Source organism: Podarcis pityusensis (genome assembly GCF_964106645.2).
Source record: "Podarcis pityusensis genome assembly, chromosome: 13".
Lineage (NCBI taxonomy): Eukaryota > Metazoa > Chordata > Lepidosauria > Squamata > Lacertidae > Podarcis > Podarcis pityusensis.
The window spans coordinates 4,130,037-4,154,671 of record NC_138038.1 but is presented as its reverse complement, the minus strand read 5'-3'; the positions used below and the strand labels follow the sequence as shown (position 1 = coordinate 4,154,671).

Below are 24,635 nucleotides of genomic sequence, written 5' to 3'. Positions count from 1 at the left end.
TAGTACATTACAATTCATTTCATAAGGTCCCTCTTGTGTTTAAGTCCCAACCCATAAAACCTCTTCCACTATGAAGTTTCTGAAAGCTGTGCAGTTATGTTTGCAGTTATGTCTGAGCCAATTAGAACAGCAATCAAGGCTGCGTAGAAATAAAAGAGCCTTATCTAGGAAAATAAGGCATGTGCCATTAAGCTACATGGGGTAGAGCAATGCTTGAAGTTCAGCCTATCAGTCTTATACCCAAGACATGTGGCCAATGTGATGCAGGAAATAATGAGAGGATACAGCATATCCAAGATTGGCTAGAATGCACAATGGATAGGATGCAACAAGGCAAATCATTCTGTTTAGCATAACTTAGGATTGCTGTGGGAAGTGGCAACTGTATAGCTCCCTAAAAATGAATATATTGAAGCAGTAATATTAAAATTTTGATGTTCCCCCAGGTAATGCAATTATTTCAAAACTTTTCTGTCAACTCTAGCAGGTTATCTATTTTAGACTCAGGATATTTTATGAAATATACCTGTTTGGATAGATGTTAATTAGTTCAAGACACCATGAACAACTAAATTCTATTCCCAACCAGCACCTCCATTTTTGTCAAATCAAAGTGCTTATAAAAGTCAACAGATCCAAGCTCAGAATTCAAATAATGGTCATTGAGAACAGGAGGACTATAGATATTTTCTCCTTGAGCAGAACCCCCACCCTGCAGGGCAATCCGTTTTTTAAACTGTAGGGGAATTTAAATAGATGTTTGTGATACTACATGCTGGGGACTGCTGTTCAAAGGGCCCTGGTGTGAGCCTAAGCAGTTCTGTTTAATTTTCACAGATTTACTATGCCTTAAAAAAGTGGGGGCAGGGGGCAGAGAGAACAGGCATCAAAACAAATCAATGTACAGGAACAGCAAGCAGCTTCATTTCCCAAAAAGAAAGCACAAGTATGTTATCTACTAAGAAGAAAGAAAATCTATAATTGCTTTTATTATTTTCTACTGTAGTGTTAGCACTTAACAATAATACTCATTCTTAGACTATTTACAATCCTCTGTCGTAGACTCTACTGCACATACATTATCAAGCATAAATGGGGCAATGAACAATTCTGTAAGGCTTAAAAGTAACACATTTGTACAGATGCTCAAAATTTATCATCCAAAATGTAAAAATGTATGTGTCATTACCCATATAACTCTGAAAGAGCTGGTGCTATTTCAACAAAACAGAGAACATATTTGCAAAAAAAATACAAAAGAAAAAAGAAATGCGCAATCTGGGCACAAGACAAAATATACAATCAGCTTGATCCAGGGCTGGTTTAAACATGCAGATGCTTCAGTGTGCACACGTAGCTCCTACAAAACCAGCATCAGAGCCTTGAAAGTACATCCATCTCCGAAGCCAACAGGAAAGCTCACATTAGCAGATCTTCAAGAGCACACACAGAGCTTTGTAGCAGAACCAGCAAGGTTTTAGGTTTATGCATATAATACTCATATTTTAAAGAGACATGTAATTGCCAACCTTGAGAATGTTCTGAAAAAATATTAAACCTTATATACAGAATGAGGTAAATGTACCTTGGTCTTTTTAAGAGGTAATTTAAGTTTAAAGCAAGTTTTTACATGTTAAAAAAAATCAAGTACCATTCAAACCATTTTAATGGCACAGTATGAACAAGGAGCTAGCTTAAAAAGTGGATCCATGGCACTCAGTTGACAGATGGTTATTTTGCTAGAATAGCCTCTTACTAGGTATGAATCTGCAAAACTATGCCACTCATATATACAGATATTTTTAGGTTTACAAGACATGAAGGGGTGAAAGGCTACAAAAATCTGAAAAGGCAAATAAAAATGTTTTGATAAAACTCCAACTCTTAAGGATTAAGAGTACCTAAAGTTACAGCACTCAAGACATCTGAGTAACAAGGCTTGCTACTGTTCCTTTGATGTGTCTTGTAAGCAATTGGATCATATGTCCAAGATCTGAACAGAAACTGTAATGCTATTTTTTAAAAAGACTTTATAAAAACCCTTATTAAACAAATGTGTACTGTGTACACATTACATAACAGCTTTCATCAAAATTTTACCAGATTTTTAAAGGTATAACATTCAAATGTTTTGAGTGCCAAAATATTTTGGTCCCCATGGACTCTCAAGAGCAAAACAAAAACTGAAAAATATATGAATACTTGTCTAGCTGCTTAAAGATGCATATCAGAGCTGTTGTGATGGTGAATCTGAGTCTAAATTGGAAACCATTTTTAGAATTCTTAAAAAATTATCTCCAAAGAGAAGCAAGCTTTTAAGACTTCCACCCCTGATTTCTAAGATTATTATCCAGGTTAGCAAATGGCTCCCAGCTTCCTTCCCCACTGTTCCTCTAGCCCCCAAAGCACATTCCCCACCTATCATTTTGCTTTACCTTAAAATGGGAAATGAAGGTGATGGTTTGTACATCTCTAAACAGGTGCACTCTGATGTGCTTTGCAGGGCATAAGGACTGAAAGCGGTGGCTGTTAAGAATTGGCAACCTACAGCCCTTTAGGACCTTAATTACCAAGGAACATTGCTTTCAGTCCTAAACCAGGTAAGTGAATCAAGAGGATAGAAAAGTGCCGTTCCCACTCCATACCTGAAGGTAAAGAAAAGAAAGTGCTTTGCAAGTTGGAAGGGATGGTAGTGGCAGTGGGGAGGGGGGTGGCAATAGGATAGCAGAGTCAAAGGAAGGGAACAGGTGAACCATCTGAGCCACTCAGACTGGCTCTGTACAAGTTTTCCTGTTAGGGGCAGAATTGGGGAAATCCAGAACCAATCTGAGGGAAGCCTTAGAGGATATGCCCATCCCTAATCTACATGTGACTTTACAAGCAACAGATTAAAAAAGTTCTATGTAATATATACAGGCACTCATTCGAAAGATATTGACAAATTATCAATGGAAAACATGACTAAAATTATATCATCACAGCTGAAGCCACAAATAACAAAGTACAATTTTCATGATATACAATTTTCCTGCTGCAACGTCTATTTTAAGAAGTGCTAAAAAATTAACCTCATAATTTCCTCTAGACTAAAATAGAAAAATCATTTTGGCATGAGTGAATCATGGGAAGTTAAGGATTGATAACTGGTATGCAGGCAGCCCCCCATTTATGCACATTCAGTATTTGTGCAACTGTGTAGACATGCACCACACTGAACCTGAAAGTGACTTGGAAATGTAATACTGTAAAGACATCACTGAAATATCACTAAAAGGGCAGAATGGGGTGGGTGGGGGAGGAATGGGGCAGCTGCAGGCTTTTTCAATGGGTTTCAATTATACACAATTTCACAAATGCGCACAAAACGGGGGGCTGCCAGTACAGCTAACCAATATTATTTTCATTCTACATTACTGCAAAAAATTGCAGGTGGGCAAAGTCTTTACCTTTTCATTTATGTCTGTGTTGAAGAAAGACAAACTTAAATAGGTAGTTTTTGCTTGCTGGCTTATTTTAACTTTTATGGAAATCAAAGGTATTTTTTAAAAAAGATTTTAGTTTTTCATGGTTCTTCATAAATGTAACTAGCTTGACGATACATTAATAGAAATTTGATTTGTGCACCAGATGTAAGATTTACATAAATGAAACCCAAAATACACCTTAAAACGCAAGCACAGTTTTTCAGTATTCTAGATGTAACACAGTATTTACATCCAGCAGCAAATTTTACAGCTACCTGTATGCACCAGAAAACAAATGGTATATTACTATCCAACTGTGATTTAGTAATAATACTAGATGGAGGTTTCAAAGCAGTGACTTTCAAGGCGAGCCACAAGCTGTGCAAATACTTCCACATGTGAAGCTCTTGCCACCAAACAGGAGTTGGCCTGCATGGAGAAGTCCAATGGCACCACATTTTACGAGCATGGGGACCTAGATTCAGTCCTTACACATCTCCAGATATATACAATTGGTGAGGTCTGAGCCAATAGTGCCAACCATCTGTTAAGAAAGCACATACTGACCTGACCAGCAAGATCACACAACAGCTACAGATGCTAAGAAAAGTCTGCTGCTTTGCACACGAGGACTGCATACAATAAGGCTGCCAAAATGCAATGTTTTTACACATGGATTACCCTTCGAGAAGCAGGGAAACAGGTGACACTTTAGTAGAGAGCGCTGTTCTTTGAATGGGTAAGGGTCTGTGCAGAAATAAAACCCCCCCGCCCCAGATAACATTAGAGTGCTAAAATTTATTTTCTCAGATTAAGCCCTCATATCAAATTTTAAAAGAATCTTGAAGTACTCTTTATGGGTCATTAAAAGTTAAGTGCCACTTTTGACACCACAATTCATTGTGATGCACAACTTTAATAACAGCACAGAATTAATTTACATACTTAAAATTCCTAGTCTTCAGAATTAAGAGGTTTTGGTAAAAAGAATTCCAAATGTAGTATAAAATTCCCTTTTAGTTAAGATATATTTTATCATTCTACAAGCACCAAAGGCTTTGCATATAGCTAATGAAGTGCATTACAAAAATTGAAAAGTGGCACTTCCTGGTACAGTACAATCTATTTTGAAGGCATGTAATGTTCTGAAGCAAAATAACAGAAATACAAAATATAACTGCATATGTCGTATATGTTCTTCCAGAGTGGATGAGGTAATGTCTTCAAATCCTGATAAATACGTCCAAGAGTAAGTGTCCTAGTAGCCAAAAAACTACACAATCTGATAAGAACAAGCCAAGAGTGGTTCAGAATATAGAGTGTGCCATCATGAACAAAGCAAATAGCTTTAAAAACTTTCAAGATATCCTTCAGTGCGATAGCGTGCACGAGCATCATCTTCATGTTCTCAACGAAACAGGGACCAGCGTTAATCCTTGGAAAACCAATTTATGTTTTACTGAAGCTGAAGAGGAGTCCGTGGGAAAGAGGAGTCCATAGTGCAAGGTAGGGAGCTGTACAAAGTTTTACTGCCTCTGTAGAAATCCTGGGCTAATAACTGATCTTCCTATTTTGTACAAAAGGCAGGAATATCCTTCTGTTCCCCCAGTGAGGTAGAACAACTAGCCTTCTTAACGCACAAATTAGGTGCAGATATGGTCCTTTAAAAGTCTCCTTCAGTAACACCTCCAAGATTACATTTTTATGCCTTCTTGCTGACTGAGCTGTGACAGTGTTTTCTTTATGCGTAAAGCTGTTAGCCTTGCTGCACCATTGGCATACCAACATTCCCGCATAATTTTGGCCATTACTCGCAAGGCCTGTAAAGAAGTGAAACAGAAGTTTAGTTTTCATACCGTAACTTCTCATCTTTTTGTATCTCAGTGCTATGAATTTTCCACTGACATAAAATTGGTATTTAATTTAGCATATTTGATTGGCATATTAGTAAGCAGAGCTGTGGCATTAATGTTTTAACATGTGGCATTAACTTTTTTTCATTAGCCAGTTGAACTGAAATATCTGTCTGCGGAAAATTCCATAAAGTACACTTAGTGTGGTTGAAATGTTATTTTCAAACAAACTCTTAAGGTTTACTTGGAAAAAATTTCAAACATTGTGAAATTTTAGAATCTAAAAGATAATTTGAATTGGAATACTAGCCATTATTTTAAGATGTAAACATTCATTAACATAATTATTATTCCACACGTAAAATTTTAAGAAAGAACACTGAAAAACTATATTAACATGCTTGTGCGTGTAGTATGTACAGTTCCTAAGGATAACTACATGAAAAGTTAAATATTTTCAATCCAATTCAATTTCCTTCTAGCTGTGCAATATGATTTTTATTATCAATTCTCTTACTAATTACCGTAATTTTATAAAATCATGCATTTCTAAAAACTGAAAATTTCCTATATAAAAAAATTTCACTGGGAAATTTTCTGCACCCCACACCACTATTCTTGTTAATATAGTTCATATTTGTGTGGTTAGGTATGTTAAAGGCATAAGGTGAACGGGTATCCTTCAAGGTACAATCAATTTCATTTTTGAGTATGTAACTCAATGTTTTTATTTTTAAAATTTCAAACTAAGCTGCTTTATACATTTTTAAATATTCTCATTTTGATACAGCTTGAAAAACCTCACCTCACAGCTCTGCCATCGGTTTGGAATATTGGGTCGAAGTTTCTGTTCACAAACAACTTTCCTCATTTCTTCAACTGAAGGATCAGAAGGAACCAGGTCATAATATGGTAGTTGGTAATCTTCATGAATTCCTAAAATGTGTAAACCAAGTTGTAAGTTAACTGTTGCCATGACAGAATCTGAAGTCAATTCTGTTTCATTTCTGTTTGTACCTACCACCAATTGAACACCGCCGAGCTATTTCCCAGAACACTAATCCCATTGCATAAATATCTGCTCTTTTGAAAGACTCAAAATGCTTCATGTTTATGGAATCATCAAGTACTTCAGGAGCCATGTACCTATCAAAATGAAAACCAGTATGTTTTATTTATCAAGCAGTGGTCTCTAAACACAGTTATCTCTATTTCTCTTTAATTAGGCACTAGAAACAGTTGAGCCACTCTGCCAGTTAGGCATTACGCAATGATGACATTCTCAAGATGCTCACTATTGACCTGGCTCTACATGTCAACCAAGACTTTAAAGAAGTAACTATAGTAGGAGCTTCTGCATAACTGAGAGGCATGCAGAAGCTCCAATCATTTCAGGACAGGGACACCCTGTTATGTGACTGAATATGTGGGCTATGCACGTGTGACTCTTCCTGCTCCATGACCATTTCCTTGCTCTCTAAACTGGACTTACGCAAAGACGGCACAGACACTTGTTTTTCTGCAACTGAACCTGACAGGATTCAAAATGCCATGGTGCAGATTGTGTGCAGAGAGAAGAAAGCAGGACGTTCTGAACACCCCACCACAGGCAGAAAAGGAAAAAGTGGTGTATACATACACAACAGTGCTATATCTGCTGAAGGAGGTTGTGTGGTAAATGAAAGTTCCCCCCCTCCCAGTTTTACTGAGGACTCTAACACCTCTCCTCATCTCCCTGCTTCTCAGTAGTGTTTGCACAAGCCTTCTGTCATCCCAAAAGGAAGCTTTGTATATTTTCAAACTTTTTATTAGAAGAGTATTTAGAAATCCAGAGTGGAAGCAGATGTGGCTAGTCTAAGTCATATCAGGGTAAAGGAACCTCCAAGAAAGGGAGCCATTGCATGTCACCCCCTCTGCTTCTCTTATTTCATGGATCTTGCTCACCTACAGATCTCAAGATCTGAACTTTTCTTGGTCTATTTAAGTTTCCCTACAGTTCCTCTGGGTTTCACACCAAAAAAGGCCATTTCCCTGCCTAGTTCTACTTCTACAATAGGATCTATTCAAGATTATAAACCAAGCAATGTGAAACTTGTAACAAGTAACCATTGCACTTGGTTTGTTTGTTTTTTAATCCCTGCACCTGTGTGTCAAACTACAAAGCCATTTTACATACTATCTTGCCATTTTGGCAACTAAACCTTTAGATCAATTTGAGCAGGCTTTTATTCGAGTTTGGTAATCTCTCAAAAATAAGCAAAGCAATACTGCTATTTAAAGAGTAATCAGGTCCGCTGCAATAATATCTGCAGTATGTAATTGTGTTCCGGAATGATCCCAACAGTAATAGTTCAGTGAAGACATATGTGCGATACAGGTTCGAGTACATAGGCATACATAAAATGGTCCATATAGATGTTTATCTCTTTACCAGCTGTTGCAAGAACAAGGTTCATGCCAGGTTAAAGCAGCCTAGCCACTTAGCTGCCCTTAAGTAGCAACTATGTTTAAAAATACAAATCTACATTATAATTTACAATGATTTTCAAAGCACTAATTACTCTGCAAAAGGCAGGTAGGTTTGGGTGACTGAAAAATAAATGTTCTGAGAAATTGGGCACACTCTTCTCCTTTGCAGTAATTTTGTTTTTATTATATCAACAAGATGACTATGGGGGAAAGGAACAAAGCACTTTCCGATCACCTATTTAAGAGAAGGCACTATCCAGAAGTTCTAGATCATTCATCAATAACGAGGTATGGAGGCCGGGAGTGAGGAGAAGGGGCACTACTGCAACCACCAGCAATATTTCAACACCACCAGTTACACTGTCAGGTGAGTTATGGTAACAAACAGCAATTATCTATGTAGCTTCACAATTGTGTGGGAAACTGATCCTTAACCCCCAAACAGCACAATACTGCACTATTTCTGGGTTTCCATTATTCCAAGAGACCCTGGGGGAACCGTACATTTAAGTTTAGGGCTATGTTTATCAGTCTCTTTAATATAATATATTCTGTTTTTTAAAGAGTGTTAATTTTACCTTTTTGTTCCCACCCTGTGGTTTGGTGCAATATCTATTGTGTCTGTAGCTGAATCATGTCTTACTGCCAGGCCTAAATCTGCAATACAACAGGTACCATTTTTCTTTACTAATATGTTCTTTGATTTCAGGTCTCTATGAGCTATAGCTGGTTTTCCTGCGTTAAAAAAAAACACAGAGAGAGAAAATTATTAATCAACTAGTGCATCTGCCTAGAAATTTCTTAATTATGCATTTAAATTGAAATTCAAAGCTGATCTTTGGCAATTGTTCAAGACAAATAAAGCAACTTTCATACACGGTACCAAAGTATAAGAGTTTGTAGAGGTAAAGGCGGGTGGACATAAATTTTGTTAACCACTTGACAAACATGAACACGGTTACTGATACAACATGAAGCTCTCTTGAGTGCCTAGGAAAGGTGCAATGAAAATAATACTGATGCTGCTGTAATAATTACTTATCCTATTAATTTGAGTACCTTAAACAAATTTGGGTACTAGTCATTCAGACCATAACTCAACATTTCCCTGGATACCAGGATGAGACAACCACCTTTCCATCTGTTCTGAACAAAGGCAAGGTGCAAAAAAACCTTTTGTCTGTGAGTGCAGCAGTGGCTGATAAGGTCCCTCTCCCCAATGGTGTGGCTAAGAAGAGGAGCGTGCTAATATCATTTTGTGGCATTTCCCCCTGCCCCTTTGGATGTGGCAGCTATTTTGTGTTATACTATGTTCTCACACCAGCCCATTGCACTTTCTCAAAATTCAGCTGGCCCACAAAGGTTGGCAACCCTGGCATAGGCAATAATGAGCAAGCTGGACCTATGGCCTGACTCAGTAAAAAAGAAGCTTTATTTATTTAACTGAAGTTATATAGCTGCTCCATAACCTAAGTGCTCCAGGCATCTCACAAAATAAAATATTTTAATTTGATGAAATAATAAAAGCAATTAAAAAAAAATTAAAAATACAATTAAAATACAGATTTTTCTAAAGTAATATAGAATCCCATATTGAAATACACCTCATTAATAAAATGTTTTAAAAGCTTCCAGATGCATAAAGTACACAGTACTGGCATTCTTTTAGTCCATCTTTGCCTTTGAGCCTCGCTTGGGCAAGCAGGATTTTAGTTGCAACATATGAGAGGAGGACAGATGAACTGACTACTGAGCACTGGGAAAAGTAGTTTGTATTGCATACTTTGTTATTATTTATTTGTTTGTTTGTTTGTTGCAATTTATATACCACCCTATACCCGCAGGTCTCAGGGCGGTTCACAGAATAAAATCAAAACGTAAAACCACAAAATACATAATCAAAATAAAAGTAACAACCACCCAATAACAGCCCCCATTATTCCACTGCTCTTGGCATGACAATCCAAATTTCAATTAAATCAACATACACTTTTTAATGTGCTAAGTTGCATCTCAGTGTTTCACATTTGCCCATATAAGATGATAGAGAGGAATTTATTAAATGACTAATTCCTCTGCTTGGGGTGGAGGGAAATACTACACTGACAGAACACGTGGATGTGTTTTCTACTATTGCTATTAAAAATGCAAACTAATAAAAAAACCCTATTTTTAAAATCTGAACCCAAAATTAGCAGGAAACTAACCAAAGTATGTTTTATATAGAATTAAGACTAGAAAAGAAATAGGGATATATAAAGACATATTTTGTCTGAAACTAAACTGCCATGAGAGCTTATGAGGCATCTCAAATGTAAGTAAATGCTGTTATAAATTGCTCAAAAAGGCTGCTATGTGTTGTCTAATGTGCTTTACAGGGAGATTATACAGTGGTACTTCGGGTTACATACGCTTCAGGTTACAGACTCTGCTAACCCATAAATAGTGCTTCAGGTTAAGAACTTTGCTTCAGGATGAGAACAGAAATCGTGCTCTGGCGGCGCGGCAGCAGCAGGAGGCCCCATTAGCTAAAGTGGTGCTTCAGGTTAAGAACAGTTTCAGGTTAAGAACGGACCTCCGGAACAAATTAAGTACTTAACCCGAGGTACCACTATATATGTTTAATATATAAGAAATCTTAAGAACACAAGCATAACCATGTGATTTTTTTCTCCTATTAGGTCCATATTAATAATGCTACACACTAATTTAGTAAATTACCTTGAGTGCCAACAATCTCCATGTGAAGATGTGCAAGTCCACTGGCAGTAGACAAAGCTAGCTTTATCATTCCTTCCACAGTAACGGTATACCTGTTTAGGTAATCGAAGAGAGAGCCATGCTCATGATAATCTGACACCAGCCACAGCTGTGTCCATGTACCATTATCTGGAAAAAACAACAACCCCAGAAGAAATAAAATGAAGCATTTCCAAAAGCAAAACATAAAAATTATTATCTTGTATGTGGTAAGCATTTCATTTAACCATGGTCTCTTTCTACTAAGTTCTTTAGCATCTACTGATGCTAAAACATAAGAAATGGTGAAAACTGTAATCCTGCAAACACCATCTGTTTCAATCCCAATGAAGTCATAGAATCATAGAGATGAAAGGGACTCCAAGGATCATCTAGTCAATGATATTTAAGCAGTTTGTGTAATTGCAAACAACTGAATAATGATTTTTTTGTTTTTGAAAATACAAAGATCACCAGAACATTTGAAATCTGGTGATTTATTTCTTCTTCACTCATTAAAATAAATTATATGCCCTTTTCCAAGACTATTCCTAGAAACTCACAATCTTAAGTTTTTTGAAAGTACTGTACAATCAATACCTAAAAAATTTAACTAACACAAAATAGTTACTAGCAGATTCTTATTCAGATTAGTAATCCTATGAAACAAATTAAAACAATTTTGTCATTAAAAACAGGGTAATGACTTGGCATTTAACTAGCCACCTGAAAGCTAACATGGAAGGAACCAACTATGCTTCCCTTGAGGAAATTCTACAACATGGGAATACCAAGGTGAAGGCTGTTTTGTGCCTGCCAGCTTACTTGACCTTACTGGCAGCCCTACAAACTATAACTGATCTTAGTGCCCATGCAGATTCATAAATGTGCACTGCAATTCTAAATCAATTATATGAGCAGCATTTCATTCAAAAAAGAGAAGACATTTTTTCCTCACTGCAAGTTTCTGGGTATTTCCAGGAGATGAAGAATGGTAGCACTTTATTCATCATCTTTGAACTTTACAACTCTATGATTCACAGAATAGAAATCAATATGGGGCATATACATCAAACACAAACACTAATGTGAAGCCAATGTAGAAATTACTTCAAATTGACGCAAAGTGCAACAGATAGCATTATGAGATTTCAACAAGCAAAAAGGGACCAGAAGCAATTTTTAAAAAACTTAACCTTTATTGTCTGCAGCTATGAACCCAAGAATATTTTCATGACGTAACATAACGGTTTGGTAGATTTCTGCTTCACGAAACCATGAACGTTCTTCTCTTGAGGAGAAAATTTTCACTGCAACTTCTTCTCCTCTCCATTTTCCACGCCAGACTTCTCCAAATCGACCCTTTCCAATACTTTCCTGAAGTACAATTGTTCTTGCAATTGTTCTTTGAACAAGTAAAGGTAAACCTTAAAAAAAAAAATAGTTTATTTTGAAAACAGTGACCAAGTTTGTTACTTTTAAAGCTACCTGACTGGATAAAAAATCACTATTCATGGCTGAGATCCAAGATAACTAATTTCTTCCCGTTTTTCTTCAATATTATAAATAACACAATAGAGCACCACAAGCTTTTCCTGATATATGGATCAGTTTTATAGCTTTGATCTCCAAAAAGTGCTATATTGCTTTTGAGATGTGTCAATGTTTCAGTTAGTTCCTGAATAAGGAGACCAGGAAGATGTTGCTTGGTATTTAGTACAGCTGCATTTTCTGCAGGGGTTGAGCTCCAAGGGTTCTGTATATACATAAAAATGCATATACTCAAACCATTGGAGCCACTCTCTAGTGAGCTCAGCCTGCTGGCTCCAAAGGCCTGGGATGCTTTTGCAAGGGCTCTTCAATTTCCTGTAATTCTTTGAATCTTGTGGGAGCATCTTGAGGCTTCTAAGTCAATGCACAGTGAGGGCCTTGCCTGCATTTAACTTGCAGGATTTCAACCAAAGGTCTTCAACTGCATACAGTTAAAATCATGCAAGTTAAATGTGACTAAGAGGCAATTGTACAAATTACAGGGCATAGTTTCTGGGAACAGATTCCAGTCACTCACTCCTCAAGTTGTTCCACAGTTCCACAAATTTCATCAGATAGCTCCCAAATACATTTTTAGTAAACATGGCAAAATATGTATGTAGGGTTGAGCTCCCCACTCTGAAATGCTGGGTTAAGGACCCAGGTTTTGATCTGGGCTTCAGATGGTAGCCACAGTGGGAGATGGAAGGAGCAAAGTTCATGGTAGGAACAAAAAGGACCATATGGAAGTAATATTTTCTCCTTCTTTGCTATAGGAAGAGCTTTTTTACTTTTTAAAACTGAGAAGCAAGAAATACTTTGCAACTATCTTCTCTAGTTCTTTCTTAGTTTCAAATACAGGAACTCTCTGTTTTAAGTAATGGATTGTGGAAAGTGAGAGACGACTGTCTTTGGTGGCTGAAACAGTAAGTGCATCCTTTGGAAACTAAAGGCATGGAACTACACCTTCTCAGCTGTTGTTCAATTAAATATTGATGTGGTTTTTCTAGTCAGTAACTGGTATCTCTAACTTCTCTCTTCAGCAGAATATTACTGAGCAAACAGCTACTACACAACATGCCAAAAGGTTACTCTGTGCACGGTTTCACCTCATTTGTAAAAAACACCAAACCGTGGTTTAGAGCAGAGCTGGCTAATCTGTGGTCCTTCAGGTATTGTTTGACTCTAACCCCCATCAGCCTCAGTTAGCAGGGCCAGTGGTTGATCATTGTCTGTAGTCCAGCAACATCTGGAAAACCACATGTCAGTCACCCATGGTTGATGAGTCACAGCAAGACATGGGTCCCACTCTCTCCCTTTTCCTCTAGCAAGGCTGCAAGATGTTAGTCCAACAAATTGCAGGAAGGCGGTAAAGTCTCCACCCACGTTCTACATGGGTGCATGTAGATTGTTGTGCAGTTTGTTGTGATCTCCAAACCCAGGCAAACTTTGGTTAATCTTAACTATGGATTTTGGAAAAAGGAAATGTCAAAACACCATTTATGAAGGTAGCTTGTTTCAAATAGGGCTGGCCCAAAATAACAAGGGGCAGTTGGTTACTGTTTCACCCATCTCAAAACTTGCAGAGTAGATTTACCTTCCACCCCTCCCCCCATTAAAGGTAATGAAATCTTTTCATGAGACTGTAGAAGCAGAACTCCAGAAATAAAATAAATAGCTGCTGCAATGAAAAATCCCACTGTGTCACTCACTGCCTGGCCAGGTTTTATCCAGATTCTAGTCTTGCTAGACTGCAGCCCCAACTTTCATTTAACATGGGGGGATGGGACATGCAAGTTCTAGCCTTCATAGAACTAACAATAGGGGGCAAAATGCACAGGCACTTGTATTAACCAACCTGCCTGTACCTGCCTTGGAGCACTGGAAAATAATCTGCCACTTTAGCTCTCCTGCGAAGGAAGCAGTAGTGAGATTACAGATAAGACATTTTCCTGTGACATTCGAGACCTTTTCTTTTTGCCTATAGCTCAAACTATTTCCTATTGATATTAAGAAATCTTTCTACAGGTTTTAATACCATGTGCCTCCAGTTGTTGTAATGACTATGGGACTAGGCTGGTATCCATAGCATTAATCAATGAGGTCTAATCTTCCTTGCTAGATCAAAAAAGATGGCAATACATGCACAGATCCTGCCATACTGTTTATCCCCCAGTGTGTATTGCAAGCATTTTGGTGAGATTGTGCAGATATTAGAAGTAATAAATGTTGTATATTTCAACAACATTTTACCTTAATCTCAAGATCTATATTTTTTAGGTAGGGTTTGTCTGCAACAGAAGAAAGCATTTGAGCATGGCACTGAAACAAAACTTCAAACAAGCTTTACTTTTGGTTTGAAATCTGATTAAAATCTGAATTTATTGCAAGTTGCTGGCAATATGATAAACTAATTATGATTTCTGCCTAGCTATATCCTCACAACCCCAGTAAAATACAATCACAAAATCATTATTCCTGTAACATTTAGCAAGTAACTATGCTTGTGTTGCACTATTAACAATACTACCCCCTTTAGAAGATTATGTACTAGTATATGGGGGGGGGGGAGAAGAGGGCAGCGGGAAGAGGGAAGAGACTCTTATTACCTGAACCTGAGCCTGAAGTCGTCATGTCATAAATTAAATCTTTTAAAGTTGTTCCCTCAGATATAAATGGAGGACGATCCATAGAAGGATCTTCTTCACTTGGAACACGATGGTGTATGACGGCACGATTATGGCAGATATACAAAATCAACATAAGTGAAATGCAAACAAAACAAACAGGTCCAGCAATGACAGCAGCCAATTCTACTGGTCCTAAATTAGAAGGCAGCTTTCTTGGGAAGGGACCTAGAAGTGGAATGGGGAGACACAGAAGACAAATAAAAATAACCTATCAGTTATATATTCAATGCCTGTATATGTTTGTGCACTTGAACAAAACAGAAATATCTCTCTATAGACATATATCTAGACAAGATTCCCCCTTCCCCGTTTTCAGGTAAACTTACTTGGTACATCAAAAGTGCAATACAGGAGTAGAAGATGCTACCATGTGAATAAGTCATTGGATGCTTAGATTGTTCCACTATCTGTTTTGATTTTAACTAAATTATGTTATATTGTTTCTCACATTATGCTTTCAAAATTGGGAGTGGGGAAAATTACCTGGGGTTGGAATCGGTAGCTCTATTTTATTGCAGAGGTCTCTATCACAGCAATGTGGCACAGTAATAACTCCTTCACTTGTTGAGGGGGCACAAATAAATGGCCTGTCGCTGGGAATCAGATCAACTTGTGCCACACACATGCTATTGCGTGTTATTTTCTCTCCGTTCCGTGTTACAGAAGTGAAGCAAAGTCCATCTGTTGTGCATGTAAAGTTCTCTTTTGTACAAACAAGACAGTAACACTGTAGAGCTGGGGGGGGGGGGGAGAGAGATGTTCATATTAGTTATGTTAAACACTGGTGGAGTTACAAAATCCAAGGGCCCCCAAAATATGCTTCCACTCCTAATTGCTAATTTATAACAGCATAAATTTATTAATGCATATTTGGTGCAATAGCTGCCAAACAGCTTTCAAGTAAATCCAGGGATAAAGCAGCTAGCGTATGCAACAATAAGACAAGTTTCTACATGAATTCCTTCTATCAGTTTGGGTAAGTTGACAGCCAACATCTGGGAAAAAGAATAGCATTCCAGACATATTTTCAGATGGTTGTTTTTTGTAACCTTAACATGAAATAGGTTCACAATAATCCAAAGAACTGTGAAATGAATTGAGTTTCTCAAACAGGATCCCTTTATATAATATTGTAAATCATTTCTGAAACTGGTGGGAAATTTCAAAAACAATGTGTGATATAGCTTGGCAGTCAACTGTTCATAGTGAATATTTTGTAAAACTTCATTGAGTGCATGCCAGGCCTGGGGCGCACTGATAGTATGTTTTTTGACAAAACAACTAACATGTGATGGTACTAATACAACACATCAAAAAGAACAAAGGGTTGTGTGGCACTCTAAAGAACAAAAAAATTATTATGGCATAATCTTTCATGGATCATTGTTCACTTGGTCAGATGCATGTAGTGCTATCCTGAGTTGCAGGTATATATTTTGGCTAGGGCAGGGATTTCGAAGTCAGAGGGAAATAAAATGCATTAAAAAAACACTGATAATTATGTACTGAACAGTGGTAATTTACAATGCAGATTTTGAAAGCAGGCTTTCTGACATTGGTAAGCCAATTAACACGTATGTGTTAAGGATCCCTCATCTCATTCAGTTCACAAGTGATAGCACTGAGCCTCTTGATTGTAATTCATGGTTCCACACTACAGTCTCTTTGAGATTTCCTGAATTTGTGAGTAGGTTGAAATATTTCCTCACTGGTTTTTGAATATTACAATTTCTGTGGTCACATTTCTGGTCATTTATTATTTTTTATAGAGCAGCGATGGCTTAGCTGTGGCCCATATACAGCCCCATACCATGTGAAAAGCATGCCACCTAGATCTGTCAGGAGCAGTGGCCCCTTTTAGGGGGTCTTTTTTTTTTCTTTGACACCCTACCCCCTTTTGAATTGCCATGGTGCTCTCAGTGTTGACTGCCCTGCAGGTACAGTCAAATGTTTTTGTCCTCAACTTCTCTTCCAATCTTCCAAAGCTTAGTGAACACTTGCTTGCTTGTCTTCAGCGTTTTCCTCTAGAACCATGAGTAGTGCTTTGAGTAGCTGGCTATGATGTTTACACTGTCCAAGAGAGATAATCTTGCATGATCAGTCCTGATAGCCAGCAGCGGGACAAACTGAAGCACTGAAGTAGCTGACTGTGCCTGCAGCAATTTCTTAAAAACTTACCAGTGAGCAATCTGAAATGGAGAGGGAATCAATGTGGAAGAAAGGGGGTATAGATGGAAAGCAATGCAATTAATGTTGTGGTGAAACCAATTTAACTTAGGAAACTGAAATCAATCAATGAAGAGGAAAAAATTGGGAGGTCTTAATGGGGCACAATGAAATGAAGCCAATGTTCACAGGAAATCAATGTAGAGGAAAGAGGGGGTTAATAATATATTAATGCAGAATAAATTGATTGGTTAAGTTTCAAGGCAATTAAAGTAATTGGGGTGTAGAGGGGAAGTTCATTTATTAATGGAGCATAAAATTTTGGAACCCTCCTACAACAGCAGTGCCCTGGAAAGCAGAAGTGCTGCTGAATATATGTCTATCTGCTGCTGAGTCTGTTCCTCTGCCAAGCTATCTGTGTGTGCACAGCTACGTGCAAGCTACTCTGCTGCGTGTGTAAGTGTGTACATGTACAGGCTCTTTCTGTGTAACCACACTCCCTAGTGTGTGCACACATTGGCATGCAGCCCTTGGACAGGTAGTAAAACCCTCAATATGGTCTCCAAGCAAAACAAAAAACAAAACCCATTAACTATCCCAGCCATAGAGCCGGGAGGGTTTGTCCTATGTAGAATACAGAAGGGCATTGATGACCTTTAACAGAATATATCATATTGGAAGATGAACAGGTAAATGAACCACTGAGGCTGTAGATTAGGTCCAGTACCAGTGTTGCCAGAGCAGACATGAGGACAGCTTTGGAGACTGGGTCTGCCAAAGGGGCTGGTTCTATTCTCTGTAGCTCTGTTACCTGGCCTGTTGTTGCAACATATCAGATTTACTCACTTGTTATATTTTAACCCTAAACTTCCTCCTAATGGAGCCCAGAGCAGCTATAATCCAATTTACCATCAGAAATAGTTTTTAAACCATTATGTAAAACTTGGGAAAACATAAAAACTGCTCACCTGAAGGCTTGAACAAACATTTTTTAGCTGTCAGTGGGATAGCAGCAATACAGGGAACACACACAATTATGCGGGGAAAGAGTTCCACAATTGGTGTGCCACCACAGAGAAAACCTTAGCTTACGTGACTGCCAAGCCAAACAGGCTGTGTTCATTGGCAAGACTGCAGCAGATCTTAAACTTTGAGCTGGTTGGTACTGGAAAAGGTATGCCCACAAATCCCAACTTTCTACAGCACTTCCAACTTATTCAGCTCATTGCCCCACATCTAGCCAGTCATTGCCTACAGACACTGGTCCAGCACCTTAACTGCCTCTCCATTCAGATGGAATAGAGAACTGGGTATCATCAACACTCCAAACCCCTGGTTGACTTGTCCCAGTAAAGTCATATAGATATTGAACAGAACTCTGCAGGACTCTACAGAACAAGCACCAAGGGGCCCAGCCGAAGTTCTCCAGTGCTACTCTGGTGGGGGTTCTGGAGATAGCAGCAGAGCCACCACAACACACATGTTCCCAACTCTCTATCTATTGAGCAGTGCCAGCAAGATACCATGGTCAATGGCATCAAAAGCCACAATATATGAAAATAATTAAGGTAGCACTCTCCCTGTCTCTCTTCCAAACAAACAAAAAAACAGAACACAAAACCATCAGTCAAGGTGAAGCTAGACTGAAACAGGGCTAGATAATCCACTTCATCCAGGCACTCCTACAGCAGACCATTACCAGCCATCACCTTCTCAATCACCTTGCCCAAGAAGGGGATATTTGCAACAATGCAGCAGTTGTCTTAATGTCTCTGAGTCCAGGGAAGACTTTTTGAGATAAAGCATTAAAATTGCTTGAGACTTCTATAAAGCAGCTTTCCAGTAAATTGGCAGATGTATCAGAGACTTCCAATGAACACCTAGACCATAGGTCTAGGTCCCACCTATGCCTATAGTGCCCCATAGATATGCCTGCAGTACGGGAGTCATAGAATAACAACACTGTTCACTTTCTATTTTGTTTCTATGGCTTTCTAGACTTCTCCCAGAATGGAAGTGTGATGGGAACTAAAATGCAGAAGTGTCTACTGTGGTGAGTAAAACAAAGAAGTGACTACTGTGGTGGGAAAACAAAGAGGTTGCTACTGCAGTGGGCAACTTGGTTGCCCAGGGGTTGCCATCATGGGGCCCCAGGAAGTGACAGCTGTAGTCTGGCTGCAGGAAGTGAGAGCTGTAATTATTATTTATTAAATTTCATAGTGTTGCCATACTTCCGGGAATTCCCAGACATGTCCTCTTTTGGGGGTCCTACATGCCCACCCAGGGGGAATTTTACATTTTAAATCAAATGTCCTGTATTTTGTTTTTTTTAGAAAAAATAAGATGTGTGCGTGCTGCTCTGGTTCAGGCTCTGGTGTGGGTGGCGGCAGAGGGAGCATCAGGCGATTGCCCTAAAAAAGCTCAACTTTTTGTGTCCAGATTTCTACCTCTTGAAATATGCCAACCCTAAATTTCTATACCACCCTTCAGGCAGTTTACAATATAAAAACTCAAAAATACATACCATAGTAACACACATTAACAATGACACCCACAGAGTTAGAAGGAACAGGGACGCCACATCATCCTCACTCCACTCCCTGCAAGGCTGTGCCACAGGAGAATTGTCTTGCTAGGCAAATTTTACAATTTACCAAAACAGCATCCGTGATATACAAAAAAAATTCACATCTAGCTCATCGGTCTCTTCTCTCATTTTCTATTACAGTACTTTCATCTCTTTCTTTCTGTCACTTAGTGGTGCCTTTCTGTATCACTGCCTTCTTGCACTTTTGGTCTGTTACCTATCTTGCCTTATTTCTTCTCTCTTCTCATTAGGACTGTGCATGGACTCCCAATCTGCCCTGTGACCCTTGATCTGTTGCTCCCAAATCAGGCCAATTCAGCCTGTGCTGCCCCAGTGGCCGTCCAGCTCACCCCAGATTCGGTCCTGCAGTGGGGCCAATGTCTTTTTAAAGGGGTTTATACTCCTGTTTTAATATGCAGGTTTTTTTTAAAAAAAAAAATTAAGGCTAAAGGGCAGGCACACCAAGACAGCACAGGATTGAATCCCCCTGCTGATCAGCTGTTAAACAGGAGGATTCAATCCTGTACAGCAGTGTTTTACAACCTTTTTGAGTCCACGGCTCCCTTGACCAACTACATTCTTTCTGTGGCACCCCTGTGGGGCTCAAAAGCCCAGTTATGTCACCCCTTGCTTGTAGAGCAGGCAGCCCCTCACCCTTTTTCGAATACCCCCCCCTTGTGGAGTGTTCCCTCAGCCTCCTCTCCTTGAGAATCCTCCGGGCAGCCACTGCTGCCGCCCCTGGTCTCTGAGCTGCCCTCCAGCCTGCCCCACAGGGGCCTGGGACTTGTCTGTCCATTCCCAACAGCAAAGGCTGGCTGGGCTTTCTCACCCGCTTGCTTGTTTAGTCTGAGGTTACCTTGGCTGCTGGTAACCAGCACTCCCTAACCAGCCCCATGGGCACCATTCACCTGGGGAACTTGTAGCCAGGGCTGCTGCAACCAGCAGCACACAAGCCTTTGGGAGACAGACACGTGAGAAGGCATCAGAGGAGGGGGGGGAGGACATAGGCCAGTGTTGCTCATGGTAACCATGACCATCATTCAGGGCACCCCATGGCACCCTGGTTGAAAACCACTGCCATAGAGTACCAGTCACTACTCCTTTCCAAGTGGCTGTCCTTGCACTCAAGGGAAGCAGGCCACTCACAAAGGAGCAACAACTGGTAGTTTTGGGTGTCTCCATGCAACCCTTCACCAATGTGCCACAGGTGGCCACAGCAATGCAGTGAGGTACTGGATGAACCTTTTGTACAGTATTATCTATGGCAGGCATCCCCAACCTGTGACCCTCCAGATGTTTTGGCCTACAACTCCCATGATCCCTAGCTAACAGGACCAGTGGTCAGGGATGATGGGAATTATAGTCAAAAACATCTGGAGGGCCGAAAGGTTGGGGATGCCTGATCTATGGGCACAAATGTAAACTGCACTTTTATGGCTGATGTATGGAATCTACTGATAAAATATGAATCCAAGAATGTCTGCAACTGAAATCTAATTTTTTGAACCAGAGGTGCCACAATGCATTTAAATGTATTTACAGTGGTACCTCGGGTTAAGTACTTAATTCGTTCCAGAGGTCCGTTCTTAACATGAAACTGTTCTTAACCTGAAGCACCACTAGCTAATGGGGCCTCCTGCTGCCGCCGTGCTGCTGCTGCCTGATTTCTGGTCTCATCCTGAAGCAAAGTTCTTAACCCGAGGTATTATTTCTGGGTTAGCAGAGTCTGTAACCTGAAGCGTATGTAACCCGAGGTACCACTGTATTTATCTATGTTTCTATGCTACTCTTCAGTTAAAATTCTCAGTGATGTCAGATCTGTTTTTTACTCTGCATTTTCTGACCACACAAATATGCACTGCAAAATTGGGTCATGTCTGTCCATGAAAGTCATGCCTGAGATCATGTATTTTGTATCATTGCTGCTTGCAGTGAAATCTCAAGTGGTGGATGCAATGCCCCAAACTCAGGTTTTTGCACTAAGATGTTACACTGAAGTGCTGCGTCTTCAATATGTACAGTCTTTGCATACAGATCAGCTGTGATCATAGTAGGTTAGAAGTGCTTTGTGGACTGCTTACAAAAATAGTGTAACATCAGTAGCTGTAGATGCAACTTCTACAACCACCCACCCACCCATTAAAGCAACAGGCACAACGGCTTTTGAGTTCCCATGATTTTTGCCATCCTTTTTACGATTCAATGCGGTTCTTGGCATCGGTGCAGTTTTGGCCTCAGCCGCAAGCACACCGAGTTGGGATGAATGCGGACATCAGTTAAATCTCAAGGCTTAAAAACTTCTTCAAAACACAGGCATTCCTTTTTCTGCGAGCAGCACGAGGATACCGGTAGTTGTACCCTGCAAGCTTCCCGCAGCGCCTCGCCGTCACGGTGCGGGAACAATGCCGGGTTTCCTCCGCTGTTTCGATCGCAAAGTTTCAGCCAAGTGCCGAGATAACGTGAATCATCCCAAGGGGCACCACCCTCACCTTCCTGCTGCACCTCGAACACACACGGCCGGATCGGTGCCACAGCGCCAGCCCCACGGTCGGTGCAGGAGCGAGGGGGCAGCCAAACTGCGTCCCGCCCCTTCCTCACCGCAGCGAAGCCCCCGCAAAGCCCAAGAGACCCCGCGCCAAGCAGCATCTGCCCTCGGGAGCCGGTGGGGCTGGCGAGGGAGGGACGGGGGCTGGGAAGGCGAAGGAGAACAACGCGCGGCTCCCTCGGCTTCTGGGTCCAAAGGGGGCGGCTTCTGGGGCGCGCCCTAGAGTGCAATACTACACAAAAACAAGGCACACCCCCCCCCAAGAAACACGCGCACTCTATAGGCGCCGGCGCCCGCTTTCTTTCTTTCTTCTCCCAGGGAGGCGAATGGAAGGGGGGGCAGCAGCCTTTGTGAGGGCGCGAGGGCCGCCGGCCTGGGCGACTCGGCCCGCGCCCCCTCGTTCTCCCCCCCCCTCCTCCTCCATCCCCGGGCGCTTTCTTCCCCTTCTGGGACGCCATGTTGCCGAGGGGAGAGCCGGAGGCCGGTGGGCGGCGAGGCGCGGAGCAGGCAACTCACCCGTCGTCGCCTCAGGGAGGAGCAGCAGGAGCAGCAGCAGCTGCCCGGCCGCCGCCGCCGAAGTCGCCCAGCGGAGCAGAGTAGCAGCGCAGGGGCCCCGCCGCCGCCGCCGCGGGCTCGGAGGAGGAGACGCCGCCGCCGCCATTGTCCCCGTCCCGGCCCCGCCGCCGCCGCCGCCTCAGCCCCTCTCGCGCCCCCTCGCAGGGAGCCAGCGCGCGAGAGACGCCTCTCGCCGAGTCGCGGCCCGCTCGCCCCGCCCCCAGGCCCAGGCGCGCACCCCGCCCGCGCCTCCGCCCGCCCGCGCCTCCGCCGCCTCAGCCGCCAGACGAGACGGGCGCGCAGGGGGGAAAAGGCTGCCTCCAGTCAAGCGGGAGAGGGGAGCTCCTGATTGGCCGGGGGCGGCTTTCGGCCCCGCCTCCCCCTGCTGCTGCTGCTGCTGCTGCAGACGCGGCCCGGACAACAAGCGGCGAGGGCGCCGCGGGGGGACCGGAGGGAGGCAGGGAGGGAGGGGGCGCCTGGCCTCCGCGACCCCCCCGGGCTAGACTGAGGGAGCGCCGTCGCGCGCGAGGAGATCAATAAGCGACAAGGCGGCACCAGTGAGGGGGGGGGGAACTTGGCGGCGCTTTCGAAGCTTCTCCTCCCTCTTCCCGTTTCTTAGCTTTGCCCCAAGAACCGCCAGCCCAAATAAATGCTCTGGGCCGGGATCTGAAGCGAGGCGAAGAAGCCCCGTGCTGGGGGGGGGGCGGGCGAGGCAGCGCCCCCTTTCCCGCTAGGTCTCCGGCAGACCCGGCTGGCGAGGAGGGGAGAGGCCGCCCACTCCTCCGTCGCCCGGGCTCCTCTCCCGGAGCAGCCTCCGCCCCGCTTCGAAATTCCCTTTTCGGACTCTTCCCTCGCCTCAGATGAGGGACGCAGCCTTTCTCAGCCTTGGGCCCTCAGGGGTTGCTGCCCTACAACTCCCATCATCCGTGGCGGCCGAGCGTGCTGCTTATGAATGATGGGAGTTGTAGTCCAACAGCAGCTGGGGACCCGAGGTTGGCCGAGGCTGGGCAGCGTGTGAACGGCGGCGGCTCCGTCTGCCAGTCCGTTTCTGGACGAAATTGGAAGCGAGGCTGCTGCTCCTTGCTCAAATTCTGCTGAGACGCAGGTATCTGCTCAGGTCATCCTCCAGGTGCCCCGAGGAAGCAAGTGAGCAGGAAAGGGGCTTTTTCTGCCCCTGACACACATTCTTCCTTGTCCTTATGGGATCTTAGTTTTGTTTCTAGGTTGATAGGTCGAGGTTCCTGCCCCAAGTGTCCTGTCCCCGTCGAGCCATTCCTGTCCACCAGGCGGACGGAGGCAGCTGCCTCAGGCGGCAGAGCCCAAGCGGCGTCTCCACTGGTGAGAGCCTTGCTGACATGTGCCCTGGAACTTCCACGTACTAGAATATCATCAGTGAGTCAGTGATTAGTCTGAATCAGCTAAATTTTATAACGAATTCAAGTCTGAGCATCCATAGAGCATTTTAGGGTGTTCAAAGAGCTACATATATATTATCTTAGTGATCCCCCAAATTACTCTGCCAGGTAGATAAAGTCTATTATGCTTCAGACAGAAGAGTGGACAGCAGTAGCTTGCCTAATACCTCTCAGTGAATAAAGGGAGATTTGAACCAAAGACTTCCCAGTTAATTGCTTATACTTTCATACCCTACACAAAACCATCTCTCGATGAACTCAGAAACTGCCTTATTTTTCTCTGTATAAGACAATGTTTTTTTGAGATAACCCCCAGAAAGCTTAACAATCCCAAAATACTGATTTCTTAAATTGGGGTTCAAAAAATAGGGGTTGTTTTATATTGGGGGCATCTTATACACAGAAAAAATACAGTAATTTCCTACATGGAGTTTCTTCAGGGTACACAGGAAATGCAGAGCATTCCATTCTTATTGGGTTCTCACTAGCTGCCCTATTGTCATACAGTCTGAGCTGAAACACATTTACCAAGATGTAAATTCTTTTGAGTTAAATGAGAGCTACAATTCTAACCATAGCTGCATATACACATTTTATTCTAAAATCAATGGAGATGGAATAC

At 41.7% G+C, this 24,635-nt stretch overlaps 1 protein-coding gene across 1 annotated transcript; it reads right to left on the bottom strand.

Moving 5' to 3' along the window:
- Nucleotides 1–959: 959 nt before the first annotated feature.
- TGFBR1 (transforming growth factor beta receptor 1) lies at nt 960–22,711 on the bottom strand. The gene is made up of 9 exons (XM_080976833.1): nt 22,560–22,711; nt 15,229–15,480; nt 14,665–14,910; nt 11,722–11,952; nt 10,508–10,675; nt 8,365–8,521; nt 6,339–6,463; nt 6,123–6,253; nt 960–5,284 (listed from the first exon to the last, which is right to left on the bottom strand). The coding sequence occupies exons 1-9, from the start codon at nt 22,702–22,704 to the stop codon at nt 5,159–5,161; spliced, it is 1,581 nt and encodes a 526-aa protein (XP_080832959.1). The 5' UTR covers nt 22,705–22,711; the 3' UTR covers nt 960–5,158.
- Nucleotides 22,712–24,635: the final 1,924 nt, after the last annotated feature.

What these genes read in the sequence shown, in the direction of transcription:
- TGFBR1 (XM_080976833.1), bottom strand. Translation starts at nt 22,704, where the DNA reads ATGGCGGCGGCGGCGTCTCCTCCTCCGAGCCCGCGGCGGCGGCGGCGG. An exon ending in CCTCCCTGAGGCGACGACGG is followed by an intron (nt 15,481 to 22,559) that starts GTGAGTTGCCTG and finishes CCCCCCCCCCAG; the next exon opens with CTCTACAGTGTTACTGTCTT. An exon ending in CATAGCTGCAGACAATAAAG is followed by an intron (nt 10,676 to 11,721) that starts GTTAAGTTTTTT and finishes TGTTTTTTCCAG; the next exon opens with ATAATGGTACATGGACACAG.